This window comes from Perissodus microlepis, chromosome 12 (assembly GCF_051167445.1).
Source record: "Perissodus microlepis isolate ML-2025 ecotype Zambia chromosome 12, ASM5116744v1, whole genome shotgun sequence".
NCBI lineage: Eukaryota > Metazoa > Chordata > Actinopteri > Cichliformes > Cichlidae > Perissodus > Perissodus microlepis.
The window spans coordinates 16365560-16388085 of record NC_140472.1 but is presented as its reverse complement, the minus strand read 5'-3'; the positions used below and the strand labels follow the sequence as shown (position 1 = coordinate 16388085).

Here is a 22526-nt window from a genome sequence, read left to right as displayed (position 1 = left end):
ATTGCAGACTTAATCATAGAAATACAAAATGCACATGTACATTTATGAACACGTGAACATTTTACACTGCCCCTTGGAAACATTATCGTTGTGTTACATGTATTATTTAAGCAGCATCCCATGTTTTTCCCTTTCTCTTTATATAAAAGGTCATTAATGTAACATTCATGATTTCTAAGCAGAAAATGAAAGTGGATTTTGAAAAAAAAAAAACATATCGATCAAAGAGGCTCATAGAAATCTAAAACTTTTTAATATCTGTATTTGAAGCAAATAACTTTATGGAAAAATAAAAAAAATAAAAAAATCGGTTTAGTTTTAATTCCTATTGAACTCGGATAAATTCCCAAATTCCACTATATTCTTCATCTCGAGAGGATTTTCATTCACTGATACATTTTATTGAAATGGTTCAATGGCGGTAGGCCCTTACATTGGGTTTAAAGCAATTTTTCTCAGTGGCTGTTAGAAGTGCACATGAGATTTTTATCCTTTTACATTTCTTAACTCTTTCCCTTTTTAAATGCCTGTGTTTGAATTGCAGTGTCAGGGGTAGTTTTGTGGTTCTGCAGAAATGGAAGTAGTGTATGTGAGAAAAGAGGAGGAAAGGGATGTAAAAAGATAGAAATATGTAATTTTTTTTCTTTTTTTCGTGGAAAGCATCAACGTACCTAAGATAGAGGTCAACCCTATAATATACCCATTTGGAGGTTGGATCATTAAAGCCATTTACTATGGCTTTCATTGCATTGCTTCTTAAGTAATGACAGAGGTCTTCCTATTGAGAGCGAGTGAAAAGAGCTACGTGTATCCTTCTGCTGCACCTGCCCTATATGGAGTGTTATATTAAAGAAAATCAAGAAAGGACAGATAACTTCACTGCTCTGTGACACATCAGGGTATCCATTAGCTGCAGGAGAGCACGGGAGAGAAAAGGAGAGCGAAACAGAGAGCGGGCCTTCTGTTTTGACAGCCATAGACCGGAATATCGCTCCATTGTTTGTTTCTCAGAGACAAGGAGTCATGGATGTGGTTTGAGTGACAGTGAGTGTGATGTACGCTGACGCGCAGAGCTGATTCACATTTCCTCTAATTGCTCCACATTGCCCGATCTTGGCACACATGTAGAGCATGGTAAGAGGCGCCTCTTTTTAGGTTGAAACAGGGAATGCTGTGATTTGGCATACAAAGAGAAAAGGAGGCACAGGGGGTAAGAAGAAGAGCAGGAGGAGGAGGAGGAGGTGGAGAAGGGCTGGATGAGGAGAGCGCTCTATTATTCCTGATAGACTACTCTGAAGGACAGAAAGGTGATGGCCTTGTTTGTACAACTCTGTGGCATAATAATGTCCTGCGTTAAATCTCTGGCCAGTTAAGGCGTAGATGTGGTGTGGGTGCGTTAGATGTATGACATAAGGCACATTCGACCAATCGAGTGTCACCGAAGCAAGCCAGTTTTGTGGAAATAAACCAAATGGAGAAACAAAGAAGGGGACGTGAAGGGTACAAAATAGTGGCAGACATGGTGTCACTTTTGATTCATGGTGTGCTGAAGAGCATTGAGATTGGAGGAAATCCTTGCGGGGGGGGGGGGAGCCTCTATCCTTGCTGATGCTATTTTAATTAAATAGTTGCTAGGTTACACATTGCAGAACGACAGAGGTGGGTGGTGTGGCACAGGCGCCTGGGCAAGGGTGTGTGCACGCGTGAATATTCGTGTGTGATGGAACATGTCCCTCAACAAAGAAAGCACATCCCTTTTTTTCCCACACCCAATCTATAATAAGGATTTCAAATGTGAGACATATTGACATGAAATACAGTGAGAGCGATTTTACGCTCTCTAAAACTCTCTCCAGCTCTCTCGCTCGCTCTCCCCATATTCGTCTGTCTTTTTCATTTTTTTCCTCTCGCAGATCAGAGGACGGGGGGAAGCCCCCTTTCATCTCTGTGACAGCGCTTTTCACCTCCACTGGTGACTGGTGCTCCTATTGCACACTGGGATGCCAGACAGAGCAGAATGCCACAGGCCCGTGCGCCCTGGCAACCGTTTCTGCTTTAGATGCCCCCCTCGCTCCACAGCGTACGCTGGGAATACGCGCACCCTCCTCCAGCCTCCTTTAGCCGTCCACCCCGAGCCTTCGTCCACAACCTCCAGACAGGTCACTGATGGATGGAGCAGGAGAGCGCAAAGAACCCCTTGATGTTGGAAATAAATCTGACAGGCCCGGATGGATAAGGCCAAGCATTATATTTCTCATTGGCCTCACGCTGAAGTGTGTACGTGTGGAGCGGTTTGTCCTATTTTACTACACCATTTTCTTTACTTTTAACACCCTCCCTCATCTGCGCCCCAGCCCTTCCTTTCTTCTCCTTTCCTCCTCTATGGCAGCAGAGATAATGCCATAATTTACAGCTATGCATTGTAGAAGATGAATGATAGTTGCTTTTCTTGCTTAATATGCATTCACCACTGCCAGATAATAGTCTTTTTGTAGGAATAATAAAAGAAATACCCTCAAAAAAAATTTGAGCATTTTTATGTTATATCCCTTCGCCATAATGTGCTAAAAGTGATGTATAATTTTCAATCTTTCATTAGAAACAAAATTGATAATGATGAAAGTGTGCTACATTTTTCTATAGCTTTTCTTCGTTTTTCATGTTCTTAAGTGAAATATTGCACGAGGGGGGGAAAGTTCGCTTTTCTTTTTCTCCCATAGGTAGTCTCTTGAGTGTATATGCAGCCTGCTTAAGAACAGGGGGAGAAAAACACACAGACACCCACACATGCATGCATGCATACAAACACACACACACACAAATAATTTTGCAGACATCTTTTTGCAAAAACATCTAGTCTTGATGCATATACAGCATAAATATGTATTCCATGTCTCCCTCACAAACAGCAATTTCTCTTGTAAATTCACACTTCCATGTCTTCTCAGCAGACTGTGTGGTAAAGGAGGCTGGAGCTTCGGTGTGTGTGTGCGTGAAAAGAGGCTGGGGTCCGGTGTCCAGGGCCCGGTTTCCCTTGGGAGCACTCTAAAATACTCCACTGACCTTCCTATCTCCTTCAAATGCAGGTCATGGCGAGGGGTCAGAGGTCACTTGGAGCAACAGGATGTCAGCGTGTGATCTCCGTGCAAACAGGTTCAAATTTGCTCCCCGGACACGGCGGTGCTTTGATTTTCCTTTTTTTGGGCAGGGGGGTTAAAAATGTATGAAAATGACCTAGTTTGTGGTTATTCGGTCAGTGAGTTTTGCAGAAAATAGGTGACACGGTAGTAAATATACAAAACCTTTCTCCTTTTTATATTAGAGACGCACAGCAACAGCCAAGATATTACTGTGAAAATATCCTTTCAATATTAGACAATATACCACCAAGTCAACACGACACAGTATTCTCTGATTGTGAATAGTTTCGACACCCTCCCACCCCCCCACCTCCCCACCTCGACGACTACACGTCGACTGCATGTTTATGAATCTTAACAGATCCGTGAGGAAACCTGCAGAAGCCACTCATTGCATTTCTGCTAATTGACCGGCTTAAAATAAATTTCTCGCTTTTACCCGGAGCAATGTTCAGAATTCGCAGCCTTCATTCAAATCAGTTTCAGTTCCTGAAAACAGCGCGCAGCCACATTGTCTTAATTAGGAACATAGGCTGGCTTTACAGCAATGTGTGGGAGGACCTGGAGGTTGAAGTGCTCCGTGAATGCAATGTGCATCATCATCCTAATAAAATATAACTCCGAAAATTAACTCTGTTCGACCTGAGGCACGCAAAACAACAGGGTCCACTGAGCTAAAGTGATGCAGGTTTTAGTGGCGTGTGCGAGTCTACGCGTGCGGACGTGTGTGTGTGTGTGTGTTTATATAAATGCATTTGTGAATGCTCAACCACAAAGGGAGCAATTATGTAAAAAAAAAAATGTTTGTTACTATATTACTTCCTTTATTGGAGTAGAAGGGATAAAATCCCCAAGAAGAAAGTGTGATGCATACTTGCAGCTGCTTTGTCCTAGTTCGAGCGCCACATTTGCCAAAGTGCATCAGAGTGTCAGCAACTCAAAGATGAAAAATAGATGAAGACAATAGTGCATTTCTCACAATTTTCCTAATAAAGTGTCAATCAAAAAGCTGCATGAATGACACTAATATCATATGATGCAGCATTCCATATCAAAAATATCACCACTGCTCATCCCTCCCCCTGCACCCCACCATCCTTCCCCAGCCTCCCTTTTGCTCAATCTGAGGCCTGTCCTCCCCTCGTATTATCACCATCATCATTCGGACATGAAAGGAGAGAAACAAGTGCCGCACCGCTGCCAAGGAGAAACCTTGATCTCGGAGCATTTGCATTCTCCACCTTGTTCCAGTGGATGTGTGAACGAGTTACCCAGGTGCTCTCTCATTGGATGGCACTGAAAAACAGGCACTCTGCTAATGCTCCAAACAAGCAGGCTCTCCCACTTCCACCACCCACCCCCAAGACGCCCCCCCCCCCCTCCCTCAGCTCCACATACTGTCACACTCAGCTGGTGGCACTAGAGGGCAGTCCACTCTGTTGGTTTGTATTGTTAAGGCATCTACATACAGTAGAATTTGCCCTGAGGAAAAAACGGGACACAGAAAGAATTTTTTAAAATATATAATTAATTGATTTATTCATGTGAATCCCTTTAGGAAAAAAAAAACTATTACATTTCTGCTTAATGCACTGCTTTTTTTCACCACAAGACATTAAGCTTTTGCTAATTAATTCGGAATGAACTGTTAATCTTCGACTAAGCAAAGTTTGTCTCGCAAAGAGTGGATTACATACGCAAGACACAGAGTATGAAATTCACTCACTTTTGGTGAGTTAAGATGCCATAGTGTCTCGGATTCACGAACATACTGACATATCTGTTAGCTCACCTTAGAAAAGATGATGCAAAACTGTACAGTGAATGGGCAGAAGATTCATAATCGCATATTTTGCCCATGTGTTACACTTAAAAGACCAATACTACAACTCAGTAGTACACAACAGTATTAAATATGGCAATGTGTCCATCTGTCCATACATCTTCTTCCACTATAGCAATATTAATTGATAAAAAAAGGGGGTGAAACATTCCTGTTTTTTACATTAATATTCAAGAGAAGAAATTCCATTAAACCCATGATATGTCGACACACACACACACACACAAAGAAGGAGCTATACTGTGGCAGTGTGTCTGTGGCATAGTGTCTATCAGGAGGCTGCTAATTAAAGGCCTACAACAATGAAGCATGGAAACCTCAGAGGAACAGTGCTCATCTGAGATGAATTAATGTAGGAGCAGTGGTGATTACCACGAGGGCAGTCAGCCGTTTCATATTTCTAGCACAAGGCAGTGGACCTCAAATTTTTAACCATGACGAGATTTAAATGTAGTTTACACGCACAGAGGATTTTCATCGTTCCAGTCCCCCCACTCGCGCTTTATTGCGTTGCACTGGTAACCAGTGGAATTTTAACTAAATTATGTCATGGTACATGGAAAGCTTATCAAAGAATACTAATTATGTGCTGGGACGTGAACAATGATGATGATCAGTGAAAAACTGCACAAAGTTATCCACAGCGTTACGCCTGAATGTTGGGTTTCTCTGTGTTGTGTTATTTGCCTTGTCAGTGACTCAGAGAATAAAAATTCTGAATGTTTTGCTTTATGATTTCCTGAAATCGATGTAAATTAAGTTGCCTGAAATCTCCTGTCCTGTTTATGTTCTTTTATCTTACGTGTCAATAAAAGTGTTTGAATCGTTATGTGGTCTTTAAAGGTCTCTTATAAAATACGTGACTTTGTGAAATTTAAGGACAAGTTTGTTTTTATGTTAAAATGACCTCCCCTTTCTCTGAAATGTCTGGGTTTTTAATTTATTTTATTGTTATCCAGTTGTTGTCATGCTAATAAAAAGACAATAATTGCATTTAAGATGTTTATTTCATGCTGATATCAGACAATCAAGCTGTAATCAGCATTTAGTTCAGCAGGGAACCTCTGTTTTTCTTATCTCACTTACGATTTGGAGGTATCGCTATAAAGAATGTAAAAAGAAAAAAAAACACCAAAGTAAAAATAGGTCGGGAGTGTTCAAGACACGTGGAGTGCTCTCTTTTAGGCCATTCATGGCACAAGGTCAGGTCGATCACGTAAGTATGGCGGCCGCATCTCACAATCAGCGTGAGGATGGGATCACTCGTCTGTGCGGGACAGAAAGCTCACTATTATAGCTTCGCCCCTTCAGAAGCTTCACAGTTCTTCTGGCTGTGTTAGGGATGGAGGGGTGTGGCGGGGGGAGTCTCTGCTCCCTTTCCTGAATCGGAGCTCCACGCCGCTCTATGGAGAAGGGACGTCTGTGAATAGGACCCACTCAAGAGGAATAAAGGAACCTCTCCACTGGTTTGTTTTGGAAGCTGTCTTATTGATCTGTCTACCTATGAATGAATGCCATGGCCCAGTTTTCCCGCTCATGCGGACAATGGCACTCAAGGCCTGTATTAACTGGCCTGATGTTGTTCCCAGAGAAAAGAGAGTTTGGGAGCGTTTGTCATTTCATCCCTCCATCTACTCCGATAACGATTCCCACAAGAATGGAAATCCCCAAACTAAGAAAAGCAAATCGATGGCCATTGACTGCCTTAATCAATGCCTGCTTACACGAGGACATATTTTATAATTAGAGAGATCCTTAAACACAATTACAGTATGAGTAAACACTCTCATACGAAGCCCTTTTAAGCTAGAAATAAAAAAAGAATTATTTTTAACTTAATCTTTCCGAAGACCTTGAAGATCCAAAACTGAGACACTGTAAATGCAGAGGAAAGCTTTTACTTCCAAAGCAATTGGAGCACTGATTTGGACAGAGGACCTTATGTGCTTACAGTCTTCAAGTGCAGATGAAGCAGCCTCTGTATCCCCCGCCTCCCCCCATGCAATCATGAAGGCCACACCACAAAAACAGCTCTGCAGCAAAAGCCAAGGCGTATAAAAACATCAGCAATTTATTAATTTAGCAGTTTACCAGAAACCACACCTTTTTCCATCACCAAAAAAAATTATTTGCCTGTGAGAACGAGCTAAACTGGGAGTGAAACACATAATAAAATGCTTATTGTTCTTTCTAGGGTTCCTGCTGGCATCCTTTGGAAGAGAGAGTCCACAAAAGTATAGTCTGTGTTGAACACGTTCCTCTACTACAGTATGGGATGTCACCAGAAATGTCCTGTAAAAAAAAATGAGTTTCCATCTTTGGTCACCTGGAAACAAGCTTCAGAAGGTGGCATGGCCAGAAAATCAGACAAAACAAAATGCACAAGGTCGTCTTTTAACTTTTCAGAGCTTGGTCTGATCTTCTGACCATAATGAGTCAACTGCATCTTAAGTTTTGATAATTAACCGACGTCCCAGTTGTGTAAAGTTGTGTATGAAGCTACAAGGACGTATTAAAAAGGACGAATTAAAGAACATAATTTATTTAAGACTAAACTCTAAAGCAGAAATAAATACATGAAAGAACAACAGTGTGTGTAATTTGCTTTGTGAACCCAGCAATGAATAACAAACACTTTCAATGGTAACACAAACTGAAGGAGCGATGCCCGATAAGGCATCCAGTACTCTTTCGCAACCGATCAGAACCACGCTGTCAAACGCAGGTTCAAAGCTGATTTTAGCCCACCACACACTCCGACAACGAAAGAAAAGAGTTTGTCATTAAAATGAGAAATGTTTACAGGCCTCAATATGTGTAATAAATACAAAAAAACCAACAACAAAAAAAAAAAATACAGATCAATCAATTAAACTGGTCATTAGGATAAATTACAATTTGCTTGAGGGGCAGATTTAGACAGATTAGACAGGAGTTTAAGAAGCACAAGGAGTGAGGGGTGTTAAATCAAGTCATCAAACAAATAATTTCCATAAAAACAAACAGAAAATCTAGAAATTAGGCAGGATTGATACATTCATTATGTGCATATTCTCCATCCTTTAAAAACACACAACTAAAGCTAAGACTTTTGACATCAGGAGCTTAGAAACGCTGATATGGTGGTTCTGTACAAAACTGAGCTGGAATTTTGAAATTACAGCTCGATTGTTTATTAAAAGCAAAAGGAAATGACAGGCCAGAGAACCGCAGCACCGTGCGATTAATCTGGCGCCACGTACCCAACATTCCTGAATAAACTGGACAATCGCATTGGCCAGTGTGTCATCTGCACAATGACTGCTTGTGCGTTTAAAATCACCCACCCCCGAGAATTACAGCATACAAAGGAACGGTAAATACTTCAATATCGTTACTTGAAGCAGAACTACTGATTCCCTCTTTTTTTTTGTCCTTTTTCCTGTGGGGGGAAAAAAGAAAAAGCAGGAGGAGTGGTGGGGCTCGGGGTTAGACTCACTTGGCACACATTATTAAAATTAAAAAAACAAAACATTTGTTCTGTTGGGAAAAAAAAAAAAAAAAAAAAAAAAAAAGAATACAAATCAAAGATTGTTCTCACGAGGTTAAAACCAATGAATGGATAGAAGTAAAAACAAAAACAATATAAAAGGCAGTAGCTTATCAACAGTTGCTGACATCGTCTCCTCACCTGACCTTCAGCACAGAGCCTTGTGCTGTAGATGCAGACACAAGCGTGAACCCTGACCCCGTCCCTCCCATTGAATCATCTTCGCATCTCCCACATCTTCTAAAAATGGCTCAGTTAAAACCAGGAAGGTTCCAATGCAAGTATGATATCAAAACTACGCCTTTCTTTAAAAGAGTCTCTCCTCTATCTCAGTTCATTTAGACACATTTAAAGAAATCAGCTTTGAGTCAGCGAGATGTCACCCTTTGAGTTGAACACTGCTTCTCGCTGCTTTTATTACGGACGCCACAACCCGAGCAGCTATTCTGGGAACATCCCAGCCTGTCCCTCCCTCCTCTAACACAGACGCTCACCGGTTAGCAACAAACAGTAAGACTCTTCTGTGAGGCATTGCAGGAAAAAACAAAACAAACCAACAAATTATATTAAGTTTGAAAAATATGTTAAAAGTTTCGATCAAGAGACAATTGTGGGCCCAAGTGTGGCAATCATCAGTTTCCCACAAATGTAAAACCACACACGCACACACATAAAGAGCTGAGGTGATTGTAGATCTAGATTCAGTGACATCCTTTGGTTTAAATGCAGCTTCTTTAACGTGCATTGGGTTTAGGACCTTGAATATGCCCGAAGGACTCTTAGCATCCAGGCCCCTAGCAGCATGTATGCACTCTGTGGTTTAAATAAGCCAGACTCTTGCTGATGTGCACAATGCTGCAAAGAACCTGCATTTTCTAAGCAGAAGATGTCAAAAACCTGAAGATGCTGATGAATTAAACTCATTGCATGTGCTCTGTTGTGAACAGTTACCATGGATTCAACTCCCCTCACAAAAAAAATGATGTAACTGATCAGAATTGCCACACCGATTTTCACCTAGTAAAATTAATTAATTCTATTGTATTTATTTATTTATTTATTTTTACAGCTCTTCCGACACACTGCTGATACCGATTACTCTTACAGTCTTGTTAAGGTTTATAAATGTTCTTGACCAGATCAAAAGTTGTGGTCACATGTAAAAACAATGTCAGAGTTCATGGTCTATGGAGGAAGCACTGGAAGTTGAACCAGGAGCTCTGAGGATATGACTGAAGTTATTGTACTGGTGGTCAGAGAGAAGAAGGAAGGGAAAGGGGGGCGGATGTTGAGCTGTAAGTAGGCCTCCATTTGCCCCCCCCACTCAGTCCTTTTTGATCAGGCTGTACACATTAGTTGCACTGCGGTTGTGTGTGTGTGTGTGTGTGTGTGTGTGTGTGTGTGTGTGTGTGTGTGTGTGCAGCTGGAGGGGGGGGTTGATGCCACCAGTGGCCTGGTGATGCTATGCCGCCATGAGATACTGATGGTAGAAGAGGCCAAACAGGGAGGTGGAGAAAAGGCAGGCAGCAATCCACCAAGTGAAGAAGGAGAAGAGGCCCCGGAAAAGCAAGGGGCTGAAAACAGTCCGCAGGCCTCCCAGGGCCACTGAGAGCTGAGCTACTGATGCTCGGGCTCCTGTTTCTATCACCGTAGCTGCTGTTGGTGCTTCACCCATTATAGAGTCCGAGTTCATTTCATGGGTGCAAGGCAGGTCTTCTTCATGATAAACCCACCAGGAGTGACCACCTGTAATAATTGAGGAAAATGGGAGGGGAAAAGGAAATATAACCTGAAGTTGGAGGAAAATGTGATATTTTAAACATGAAAAAATATATATTTACCAAGCAGTAGATGACTCACCTAAGGTTTTTAGCAGCAAGGTTGTGTGTAGCAACATCACCAGGGGTGCCACATATTGTAGTGCAATAACACACAAATAGTAAAAAACACGTGCAACCTAGGTGAAAAGTAGACAAGAAAAGCACCGTTACAATAAGCTTTTTACACAAAATGTTAACACAATATCGTTCCAAATGTTTTCAACTAAGCTCATAAACTCACAGCAGCTTTTGTTTCTCTGAAAGAGTAACCCCTATTTCATGTAGGGCAGGGACACATCGTAACAGGAAGCTTCATCATAAAAATAATAATGAATTCTATATTGATAGATCAAACAACATCAACAATAAAACATCTCCTTCACATTTTAAGAGCATTTCAGTCATAAATAAAAATATTAGTTAACTACAGGAATCAGTTTTTCTGTCTGTTGTAGACTTGAATCTAAAAATCTTAACGGAATAAAGCGTTTTGTTCTATCTGTAGTTGTAGTATATTATTCAGGCTTCTTAATTGCTTCGCCTCTGCAAAACCAGCATCTTAGATCAACCTTAACAACACAGTGGCACTAAGGAGAACAGTGATTGCAAACCTTGGCAAAACCAAAATTAATAGGATCGTGTGCAGTGAACCTGCTGCCTTCACAATGGCTGCTTTGAAGACTGCAACTATTTGCAATCTGTGCAATCTTCAAAGTTAAATTTCTGTCTTCATGCACCAAAGTAACAGCAATCAGTCTGCTATCAGTCTGCAGCTGAACAGAGTCAAGTTGGAAATTGCAATAACTTTGATAAACTGGTGAAAATCACCTGTTGCACATCTGTTGTGTAAACCAGAAATTCACACTGACTACATGCATTAAGACTCCAGCCAGAACCAGGATGAGAAAATCCTCCATAAATAATGAGGTTAACCACAAACTGACACAGGTGTTCACCAGCATTGACTTCACACACACATAACAGAACCAGTTGAGTCAAATCCCTTGTTGCAAAGAGACACATCGCAGAGGAGTTGCACTCATCAGCAAAGACTGATTCCTATTGATTGCAATGTGTTGACGATCTCTCTGCGTTTATAAGTTTGACAGCAATTATTTACAAACCTTCACCAATCTGTCTGAGAGTGACTGCAGTTTGAGACTGCACCCAATGGGAAAAAATTCAAAGCAATGACTGGGTAACTACTCATTTCATTCCATAAGCCATAGGTGATGTAATCTAAACACTCTGAATCCCTCGTTTCAGTGCTCACCTTAAGTTGAAACGGGTAGTTGCATTTTCTTACATTAAAAAAACAGAGTGGTAATTGATTAATAATGATCAATAATTATGACTAATATCATGGGCAAAACAAAAATTGCCCACCATCTTCTGCAGGTCCACAGTACTTATCCGTCCAGCTTCCTTCTTCATCTGATCCACACCCTTCTGGGCCAAGTTGAGGTAAGCCTGCAAGTGATGTCTCATCATAGCAAGCCGCAGCACACACATCAGTACGATCGCCCATAACCGCAAAGTATCATACGTCTGTTCAGTCATCCTGACAGTAACAGAAAGACAGGAGTGAGAAGAGGAGGGATGAAAGGATGGCAGTTCCCCCCCCAGCATACAAACTCAATACATCATGTAGCCGCTGTGCCATTTGGATGGTAGGTAAGAATGCTGAGACAGAAAGGAAAGATTGTAAGAGCAAAAAGAGTAATAAACAACTAAAAAAGAAAAGTAAGAGAGGGTGAAATTGAGAAATTAAAAAAATAATGAAAAGGGGGCACTGTAACATGAAATAGGACTTAATCAGGTTTGAGTCGCTGTCAACAGCAGGAGAAAGTTCAAGACATGACAGAATTCAAACTTGTGCCATAAATGAAATACACAAACTCAAAATAAACAAAGAGAAGGTGGAAAAAAGGGCCTTCTGTCAGGCGTGACTAAATTTGTTTAAAGTCCAAACAGAAAATGCGTGTACTTGTTGTCACTTTATCTTTGCACTGAATACAATCGTTATCTCATTTTTGTACATTCCTTTCTCACAAATGGCGTTGCTTTGTTTACATCTGTTTCGCACTACAAAAGGACACAATTGCTTTTTTTTTTTTTTACACCTTGACAATGACGTCTCATCTCTGAGTGCCAGGTAATTAGCTTTCTAGATATCAAGGCAGTTGAACTGACTTCCCTTCCAGAGTACAGATCCGTCAACGTGATGTGTGAGACTTCCGGGAGAATCATGATGAATTGTTTACACAGACTAAAATGTGGGCAACAAACTAGTTTACATCCGAGTTTTGTTCATATTCAGCCAGCACTGTGTTTTATTTACAAAGTCAACTTTGGACTATGATGATGTTCAAACCGGTCCAATATCTAAACTACTTATTTGATGTTGAAGTAAAAAAATAATTCCTTATGGCTCGAATTCATCCAGTTACAACACAAAGCTTAAACTGTATTTACGAGCACGGAAAATGTTACTACACAACGTGTCCCATATCTTTACTTACAAAGGCACACTCTCCTTTCCCAGAGTGGGGTTCATTATGTAATCCTTGGTAATAGGCTTCACCCACAGCAGGACCATGATGAGAGGGGACAGGAAGTTGATATGAAGCAGAGTCCTACAGAAATAAACACAATACTTAAAAACAAGGAAACTCATCCCCCCCCTTCAGAATCATCTATGAATTCATACATTATAGAAAACTGAAGACATCAATAAAATAATCAATTTTTAAATGTTAAGACTGCGAGAAATAAAGTCCACACTATGAACGTAACTTTCCCCGCGAGTGGTGAGAAGATAACCAAGACACACATTTCGAAGGAATGGAGATAATCCCTGCTGGTGACAGGGTCTGAAGATGTAAGCTCATGACACTTAAGTAGGGGAATGGAAGAGGAAGCCATTTTGGGGAGTCTGCTATGCCAAAGTGGATTATCTGAATGCGATGTGCTCCCTGCTCTGTACCCCCTATCATGGTCAGAGGCATCCCACCCAGTGAGTTCTGAAATGGAAATCTGCCTCAATTGAGCAAGCCTTCATCTGACTTGCAGGGTGCTCTCTTAAATTTGACACACTCTGAATAGTAGGAGACAAGTATTACCGGGCTGCACTTGCCCTCTTGATAGTCCAAGATAGGATAGTTTGATAGTTAAGCATTGTTTTTGTGGCCAATTTGAGCACATCCCATATGAAACAGGTCTAACGTAACAAATACATTAAACAAAGGTTAGAGGAAATCAAAAACACTGTCTTACAACCTCAAGGCAACGAGTAACTACATCTGGAGGGTTCATTCTTTCATTTATTAATATATTTTGTATATTTTGTAATGACACCAGACTGGCAAAAAAATCTGTATAGAGACCTTCAGCCATTGTTTACAGGCTCATCTCTATCTGTTCTTCACTGGAGGGATTCTGCACGACACAGTCACAAGTGTTCCTTGCAAGGTCCACGCTAAACACGACGGGCCCCATCTGATCCAAACAAATTCATTTTGGTTTAATCTGCCCAAAGAATAGGCTGCCAATATGAAGCAGGCTTCTTTTCATGACTGTCTGCAAAGTTTAATCTTGCAAATAATACTAGGTAATCAAAAACTCTAATGCAACTTCTGCGCCAACATTTGCTCAGTATCATCTACGGAGTAGAGAACTGAGTAGCTCAGGGCTTACAGATTAATGAAAGCAGACTAAACAAGGTCAAAAATGAGAAAACTGCGGTAACAGAAGGTTCTTTATAACCATATGACCATAATTGTAAACTACCTTGTTCCAGCAGCCACTTTCTTTTTCAGTTTGCTACTTTGAGGACTGAATTTGTACATCTATCCTTGAAGAGCCACCTTGTCAGGCCAGGACTCCGCAGTCTATTTACACCTACAGGCCAGTGGACACTCTTTCAATGATGAGGATGTACACATCCTGGACAGGGAGGAACACTGGTTCGAGCGCGGAGTCAAGGAGGCCGTTTACGTGAAAAGGGAAAGACCATCTCTGAATCGAGGAGGGGGTCTGAGAGTACATCTTTCGCCATCTTACAATGCTGTGATTGCAGCCATTCCCCAACTCTCTGTGATGGTGCTCAGGGCCATTGATCAATGGTCATGAGAATTTGCTTAATTATGATGAAGGAACTGACCTCCCAGCCTATTGTTCCTTTAGTGGTGCTGGTTTCAGGTATTATGCAAATGTACTGTTTATAAGATTGGGGAAACCTGCAGTCAGCTGAGACTGAAGAAGTCACTTGGATGAGCGACGAAACGTTTCTCCCACTGAATACGCTACGTCCAGATGAACAGAATCAACTTTTGGAGATCTATCCTTTTTGTTTGTAACTCTACACGAGATTAAATACTTTACAGCTCCAAATAGCACAGTTATCTTACCAGGTGAAACAAAGAAGCATATTTTTAATTGATATTTGTCTGCCAGCAATGCTACATAAAAACTAAAAGGAAAAATTTTATAAACTCTAGTGATACTTTTTTTAAAACTGTAAAACGGAGTATTGGTTCTTTGTATTTCTAGTTTTAAGATCAAACATTTAACATCTAAGGGGTATACGTATTATTGCTGTCTATAAAAAGGGCTACTGACGTATCTACAAAGCACAGAAGACTCACTGTGTAAATTTGGTTGTAGTTAGGTTGAGTGCATCTAGGTGCATTTGGGCCAACCGTAGACCAGGGAAAGTTAGAAACGCTCCGATCAGAGAGCAAAGCAGTGCCAGGATCAACTTGAAGGTGAGCTTAGATATGGGACCCCTGTGAAAGAGAAAATCCACATTACTTATAACGGTCATTTTACAAGTCGTAAAGAATCTATGACAGCGCAGGAAAGAAACAACAACACTGATGTTACACTTACTGGGAGTCGAGGCCTTGGTGCTCCAGAAACTGTTGAGCGCTGTCAGAAAAGTTTGCAAAACCTAGAAAGGAAGACGTGTTCAACGGTGAGTAATATTTTTATTCTCAAAACAAACAAACAAACAAAAAGAAAGCTATGGTGCAGAACTGACCTGTCTCCAGACCAAACTCCAAGTAGTTTTCAGTGACAATGAGAATGGCCATGGCTTTAACAAAAAAGAAGAAAGCAAAAGTAATGCAGAGTGAGCGCTCGCCGCTTTCTTCCAGCTTGAAGTAATGGGCAGTTAGAGAAAAAAGCGTCTTACTGTACAGTGCACAGTTAAGGAAAACATCTCAAGAAGCACAATGACATAATCAGCTAACACAAACTACTTTGCCTAAACTTTATCCTTTTGTCAAATTCAAAAGAAATGCACAACAATATGCGATGAACAACATGGATATTCACCATGCAAACTATTTTTCCTCTTTACAGAAGAACACACAGTCTGTGGATACTGAAAGACCCCGTGTGAACCCTCACTCATTTAAAGTCACACAAACCCTGCTAGCTGGTATGTGTGGAGAGTGGATCTCTGGTGCTTTGGCACCGCTGCATATGACTGAAGTGATGAAAATATTTATACTATTTTGCAGTGCTCTGATGTTCACAGAGATGAAATCCTCGGATTCTGGAACATATAAGGTTACAGTGTGGCATTCAATCTCTTTCACTCAAAATCAAGAATAGCATTCAAACAAGTGGGTTTTCTTTTTACCTCTCCAACCTTCATTTGTACTATAATGCTCACTAGATAAAAGTTAGCATGAGGCTCTAAGAGGAATACGTTTGAACTATGATGTAGTGCTTTACAATCAAAGGTGGCTTGCTAACACTGGGAGGATAAACGGGAGATTTTTAAGCAGGAATTTACATTTTAGTAAATAGATTTAAAAGGTAAATACCATCAAATGTGCATACTTGCAGAATTCCAGTAATTCCATTACTTTCAGTAAATAGTTGAGAGAGCTGTGCAGCTGACCTCCAAGACTGACCTCCAAGGCAAGAGTCTTAAGGACTCTACCAGAAAAAAATTAAAGGCATTACTTTGAACATAACGTGAACTCCATAGAGTTCACAGCATGTGTGCTCATTTGCTATATGTATAAGTGACATCAAGTGACATTATGTATGAGATCAGAGCTGTTCTACAGTATGGCAGCCACATATAGTTTGGCCTACTTTCGTTAATTAAAGGCCATGCATACTCTGACAGCTGTGATGGAGCTCTGGACTACAGATGGCCACTTTGAAACAAATTATTTAACTGTAGCTTCTAAACTGTGACAGCTCACCTGTCTAATGTGAAGAAAAACACACAAGGTGATCTGGTGTTAGAGATAGAACAGACTGATCTACTCCTACATGTGTAAATATATGCAGCACTTTTGCTTTGGAAACCCTCACAGATGGCTCCCCGTTTGATGCTGTAGAAATGTCATAAACTCAGAAAAAAATACTTAAATTTCACCAACATCATACTTGAAAGGCATTCTGTGATTCTGGAGTTGTCCGTGTATACCTCTGGCAGCTGAAAGCATGCAACTGTGTCTTTCGCTCTGTGTAAGATGAGCAACTCACAGGGATGCAACGGAGAAATGCACAGACAGCAGGAATCGTAATCATGAGCTTGCCTGTAAAATTGAATGCATGCAGTTTAACCCTGTGTTGAAAGTGATATGTAAATTTTACTAGGTCCGCCCTCATAAGACTGTTGACCAGGTCCTCATTCAGACATGAAGCTGACGTGTGCGGATGCTGTCAGATTAATGAAAAGGAGCGGTTATGAGAGTATTTAAACATGTCACCAGGGCTGAAATGGGGAAAAAACTGAAATCATGTGTCGAATTAACACATATCCCCTCATCTTCAGCTTTCATCAGTTTCCTTTTCCCCAGGCATATCAGTATGTTGGGCTGTGAAAATTGGGCCTCCAATCGCCAGTGCAGGCAGGAAATGACACACCGTCAGACCACAGTGAGCCACATCTGACCCGGAGAACTGGAAAGATTGATCCCCTTGGTCGGTGGCAAGGATAATGTATATTATTCAGCACAGCAAATAGCAGGAGGACGATAAAGGCAATGGGAATTCGAACCAGGAGAATCTTTACCTCTCATTTCAGTGCCATTAGTCTCCTCTGTTGCATTTACATAGCACATTGAATCGCTGTTATAGACATGTTAACCTATGTTGACCTACATATTTCTTGAGTGGCCACTTATGATCGGATCAGAGCTGCCCAATCTACATCTAAATAAACACATACATCAGATCCTCACAAAAAACAGAAGCTTGCTGTTTTTAGCTGGCTGGAGGAAGTAAAACACTGTCAGAAGCTACAAAAGGACAAGAAACCTTGTAAAAAAACAAACAAACCACTGTTTCTTCACGTTTTTTGCCCAAGATAGCACACTTGTAACAATACTGCTAATGTTGAACTGACCATCATTTGATGTCAGACTATCATTTGTGGTGTCAGACTACCAAAGTCTTGATAACAATGTATAATCATAACACTGTCTAACGAGTTCTAATGAATCCTAATGACAAAGCAGCCACTATCAAGTGTTAGGTTTGATCTTCTGACATGTTTACATTCGGTGGTCTAATGTCACAGTTAACAGGAAATAAAGAGTTTGGACTGCATTATTATTTTTAACAAAAATCTAAGTAAAGGCAACACAGTATGTGTAAAAAGGCAGTTGCGTGTAAACCGGGCAACACCAGCAAGCACTAAACGTCTTAAAATAGAAAATTGCTTAAAAAAAACGGTGCAACATGATGAACAACAGGTGCTGTACTGATGATTGCCTATGACAGTCTGCATATAAAGTTGAAATGTGCTAATGAATGAAAGAATATTTTTGTTATGCTAAATTTTATAATTGTGTAACATTTTCTTACTGTCAGCATATTATCAAATAAAAAGCTAGTTCACACAACAACACTGAAAAGGAAAAAAAAGAATTAATAAAACGTAAAGACTGACTGATGTAAGGATACACAACAAAGGCGAGTACTAGTAGGCACCAGACCACACTGATGTTCATCTCTCCCGAGGGCTGAGCCACACTGTAGTACAGCTCTGTTATCAGATAAACCACAGTTGCTGCTACTGTGAAATCCACAAGCCACTGGAACTCTGGGAAGTAGTGCAAAGCTGCGGACATAAAGTACATAATTAAATCAACACTTTCAATTACAAAACAGATTGTATTGCACAGTATTTACAGGCTGTGGGAACAAACAGTCAAGTTACCTAATGTGTCCACTTCTGTGATGCATTTCGTCTCCAGCTGTAAGTCTATGTCCTTGGGGACTGTTAGGGGCTTACTGTCTATGTGACCATTGTACTTCCTTGAAAAGGAGTGACAGAACAACAACTTGGGTGAGAAAGGGAGAAAAAAAACTGGAACAGAGTCAAGATTTATGGTAAAGCATTTTTAAAGAAAAAGAAACCAGAATAACAGTAGTCTGAACTGAAAACTCTCATCTGAACTCTCTTTTAGGCAAGAAGAGAATCCATGACCGCTAAAAGCCTTACTTATGAGATCCAATGCAGCTCAAGCATTCAAAATTTCATTACCAATACTACTGTACTCTCCCACGACCCAGTGTGGCAAAATGTAGGCAACTCTAAATCGCTAATAACAAGTGAATGGAGAGCTGCTCTTTAATGTTGAAAAACTGTCTGAGGGCCTCCTTAGTTTTGGACTGCTGGCTGAACAATACCACTCTTAAGACTCAAAGACCAAACATGCCCTAGATAGATTTAATTTCTGAGGCACCTGACAGGAAAAAAGGGGCTCAGCTACACCCCTGGCTGAGGGAGTTGGACGCTTAACAAAGAGAATTGAGCTGCATGGCACGAGCTGGCCAAAGGACAGTGGTCCCTCTTTTTCTTCTAGAGATTACTGAGCATGTGGTGATGATAGCCTTGACCTGCCTCATACAGGGTCAAAGAAAGGACTGTGCTACAAAAACCGCCTTAAGTTGAGAGATGGACACCATGTGGAACAGTAAGGATTAACCATCACCGGTGACTTTAAACTCACATTTAAAATGAAGAGTACAAAGGCAATTCATTTGTATGGCCCAACATACACCTGCAGCCCTAGAAAAATGAATAGCATGGGTTTTTTTTTTTGTTTGTTTGTTTAATGCAAAGTAGTCTCAAAGCAAAATTTGACACTTCTAGTATTAAGGCTTGACATCTGACCCCTTCGAATTGATAATGCCTTTTAGATTTCAGAGATGATGCAATTCTTTTCCCCTAAAACAGTCCAAATAGTAACACCTGCCCCCCCTTAAAGGTCCAACTTTCCTCATATCCACTGGACAGGACCACTTACATGAGCTGTTCTTAAACCCAATGAACAGCCATGGAGGAACAAACCAGAAGGAAATCTGTCTATTTTATCTCCTTACTTCAAAAAATCCTTAAATGAACCACATAAACACATCTTTGGCACCTCCTCTTTGCCTCTGCTATTCCCCGCTACCAAACAATAGCCTTCATTCGCACCCTTCCTTCCAACCTACCTGTCTTTCCTTTTCTGTCCTTTTTGTTTCCCAGCTAAGCTCCTCAACTCATCTTCCGTAGGGTGCTGGTACCACCGCAAACTGCGAACAAAGAAAAGAACAGCCATGTGACTTTGTACTCAGAGTAGTAGACGGGGAAAAAAGACAGTTTTAAAGCACGTGCAAAGTACATTTGTGACAAAGACACAGCCATTCTAACACACTCTCTCACACTACAAGAAGACTGTTGATTTATGTATCTATGTATTTTCTAATTTATGTGTTCCAGGTGCAGTATGTTAGTTTTTTTCTAACAGGAGCAACAGTTGGTGATACACTGTGTATTTCTATATGTATCCTTTTATTGAATTTTGTTAATTTCCCCAATATACCCCCCTTCTTTTTTTCCTGCCTGTCCTGCCTTAGACATCGTCATACTATACCACATATAATGAATAACCAAAATAACACAAATAGAAAAAAAAAAAACAGATAAAAGATTCACATGTTGCTGTTCTTGCAAAAGCAAAATGTGTTTGGCACAACAGTGCATTTAAATCACAATTCTGATTGTAAAAGCTGCCAGACAGGACAGGATTTAAAAAAAGGAAAGAAAAAGAGAAAAAAAGCACGCACAAAGGAAAAAAAAAAATGACCGACTGATGCTAGATTTGATGTACATTTGCTGAGACACCCAGCACAAAACAGCATATGTTGACTATGAAGTATGGAAGGCATAGGCAAGTAATTTGGGGTTAAACATGTACCATAAGAAAACTGGGGACTATATAATCAATTGGTCATTCATTTCCCTTTCCCAACAATCAAAGACGATTCATCTACTGTTAAAACTTTAAATTGCCTTACATTACTCTTCAAAAATGCTCTTTTAAGTGGTGACATTAAGTCTAGATTGTATGAACATGACTCAAAGCCTCAATTTATAACATCTCTAAGCTTTATGATGAACTTAGAGAACACAAAAGCGCGCACTAACCAGACATATCGCAAAGATTCACTTTACATAAGCGACGCTAATACACATCTAAAATGCATTTATAAGAGCTTTTACAACAGAAAGAGTATTTGTCCTTAAGGACTAAGCTTGAAATAAGACCTAATTCAGGAGCATCTCTTTAAAGACAAAGACCCTCCTTAACTTTGTTTAGAAACTCTCTTGTTAGCGCATCTTGAGAACTACTGTGAGGTGGAGGAGGATAGAAGGAGCAAAGCTTGCTTTTTTTACATTCTATATTTATTTACTTATTATGGAAAAAAGTAATTACAAAATATTCTGAGGGGACAACGCTCTGCTTAGGGCAAACAGTTCTGAAAATGTTGCAACGGTGCCCTAAAAAAAGCTTATTAATTATTAAAGATGTTCCAAAAAGTAGTTTTCTCAAAAACATATGTGGCACTAGTTAGAGGAAATGAAGCGCACCCTATTTCTGTCCTTTCAGGTCGCCCCAATATTTGGCCGACCTTTGGTCTTTGATCAAAATGCTTCCGAAAGCTTTAGAGTCGGAGTAAACATTTTGATCCCGATTGTTTGGAACCCTTTTTGAAATAAACTTCCCAGGAGGCAACTAAACTGCCTGCAGCATTTAAAGAAACAGCATGTAAGAGAGACCACATTACCTGCCACTGCAGAGTAGCCATCTTGCCAAGGAATAATGAGGTATGATTTTCTGAATTACACTGGCCATTACCATGGTAACCACAAGCTGCACACCGATCACACCCTGTGGAAAAAGGATTGGATTTAAATCACATTTAAAGAAAGAATAATTACGCATGCCATACAGACGCTATAAAACGAGCTCAGCATGACCTAGAGGTTCATCGCTTCAGTATTATTTAGACAAGCCCAGCTACACCTAAAGCTACAAAATGTGTAGAATGCAAAAATACATCATTTAAAAGGCCAACAGAAATTTACAACCAAAGGTGCGCTGTAGCAGTCTTTTACTGTTCATTAAAACCAGAATACTGACATCGTAAGTGCTTTAACATCATTGACACCTTGATTTATGTGTCTTTTTTGACACTCTGGTTAATGCTACTTCAACACTTGCTTGATTGGTAAAGCTACAATTTGCAAGCAGCGGTAGATGTGATGGAACAGTAAAGACTGACAGAGAAATCTTCATCTTATAGTTACTGAAAACCTTTTTTCTCTGTTTACCACCTAAGCAGTAGTCCTTTTATGTACAACTCTGGTTGTATTAGGCCATCATAACCAGCCAGTCAGTTGCATTATTTTATAGTACTGCTTGATGTTTAGTATTTGTTATTTATTTAATTCATTAGATCAGGAAATAAAGAGAAATGTATTGCATTTATGCAAATTTAAAGGTTGTAAGAAAGCTTGTAAATCATTTTATAATGACCAGAACTGATTAGTCATTTACTGTGCCTGTCTCTTCTTCTATATCACTTCTATATCACAATTAAACACAATCTTGTAATGTCTTAAGTGAACATAGAAGCTAGAGTATAAAAAATATGGGATGATGTGTAACATTTAAATAAAGCAGACTCCAAATACAATTTTTCAGATACAATTTTTTAAAGCCTATTTTTATTTGAAAGCAGCACAAAGGCAACAATTCAATTGAAACTGCAAAGAATATGTATTTTCTTTGAAATCTCTGCTCATTTGTAATTTCATGGCATCAACACATTATGAAAGGTTCCCCACCATTTACCTGAAATAAAAGGAAGTCACTGAAATTGTTTTA

General features: G+C 40.2%; 1 protein-coding gene and 1 long non-coding RNA gene across 2 annotated transcripts in view; one reads left to right on the top strand and one right to left on the bottom strand.

Annotated features, from left to right (window-relative positions):
- Positions 1-8540, top strand: part of LOC146376026 (uncharacterized) — a 34847-nt gene extending 26307 nt beyond the window's left edge. Inside the window, exon 2 of the long non-coding RNA XR_014801781.1 lies at positions 1914-8540. This is a non-coding gene — a long non-coding RNA (uncharacterized LOC146376026). The remainder of the gene's footprint in view (positions 1-1913) is intronic.
- Positions 7510-22526, bottom strand: part of tmem161b (transmembrane protein 161B) — a 20637-nt gene continuing 5620 nt past the window's right edge. Inside the window, exons 2-12 of the mRNA XM_084945452.1 lie at positions 21424-21527; positions 19807-19887; positions 18524-18621; positions 18268-18424; positions 15374-15525; positions 15223-15283; positions 14979-15119; positions 12855-12968; positions 11719-11893; positions 10373-10469; positions 7510-10258 (exon numbers count right to left, since the gene is read on the bottom strand). Coding sequence (XP_084801578.1) covers positions 9975-10258; positions 10373-10469; positions 11719-11893; positions 12855-12968; positions 14979-15119; positions 15223-15283; positions 15374-15525; positions 18268-18424; positions 18524-18621; positions 19807-19887; positions 21424-21527 — 1464 coding nt within the window. The 3' untranslated portion in view covers positions 7510-9974. The remainder of the gene's footprint in view (positions 10259-10372; positions 10470-11718; positions 11894-12854; positions 12969-14978; positions 15120-15222; positions 15284-15373; positions 15526-18267; positions 18425-18523; positions 18622-19806; positions 19888-21423; positions 21528-22526) is intronic.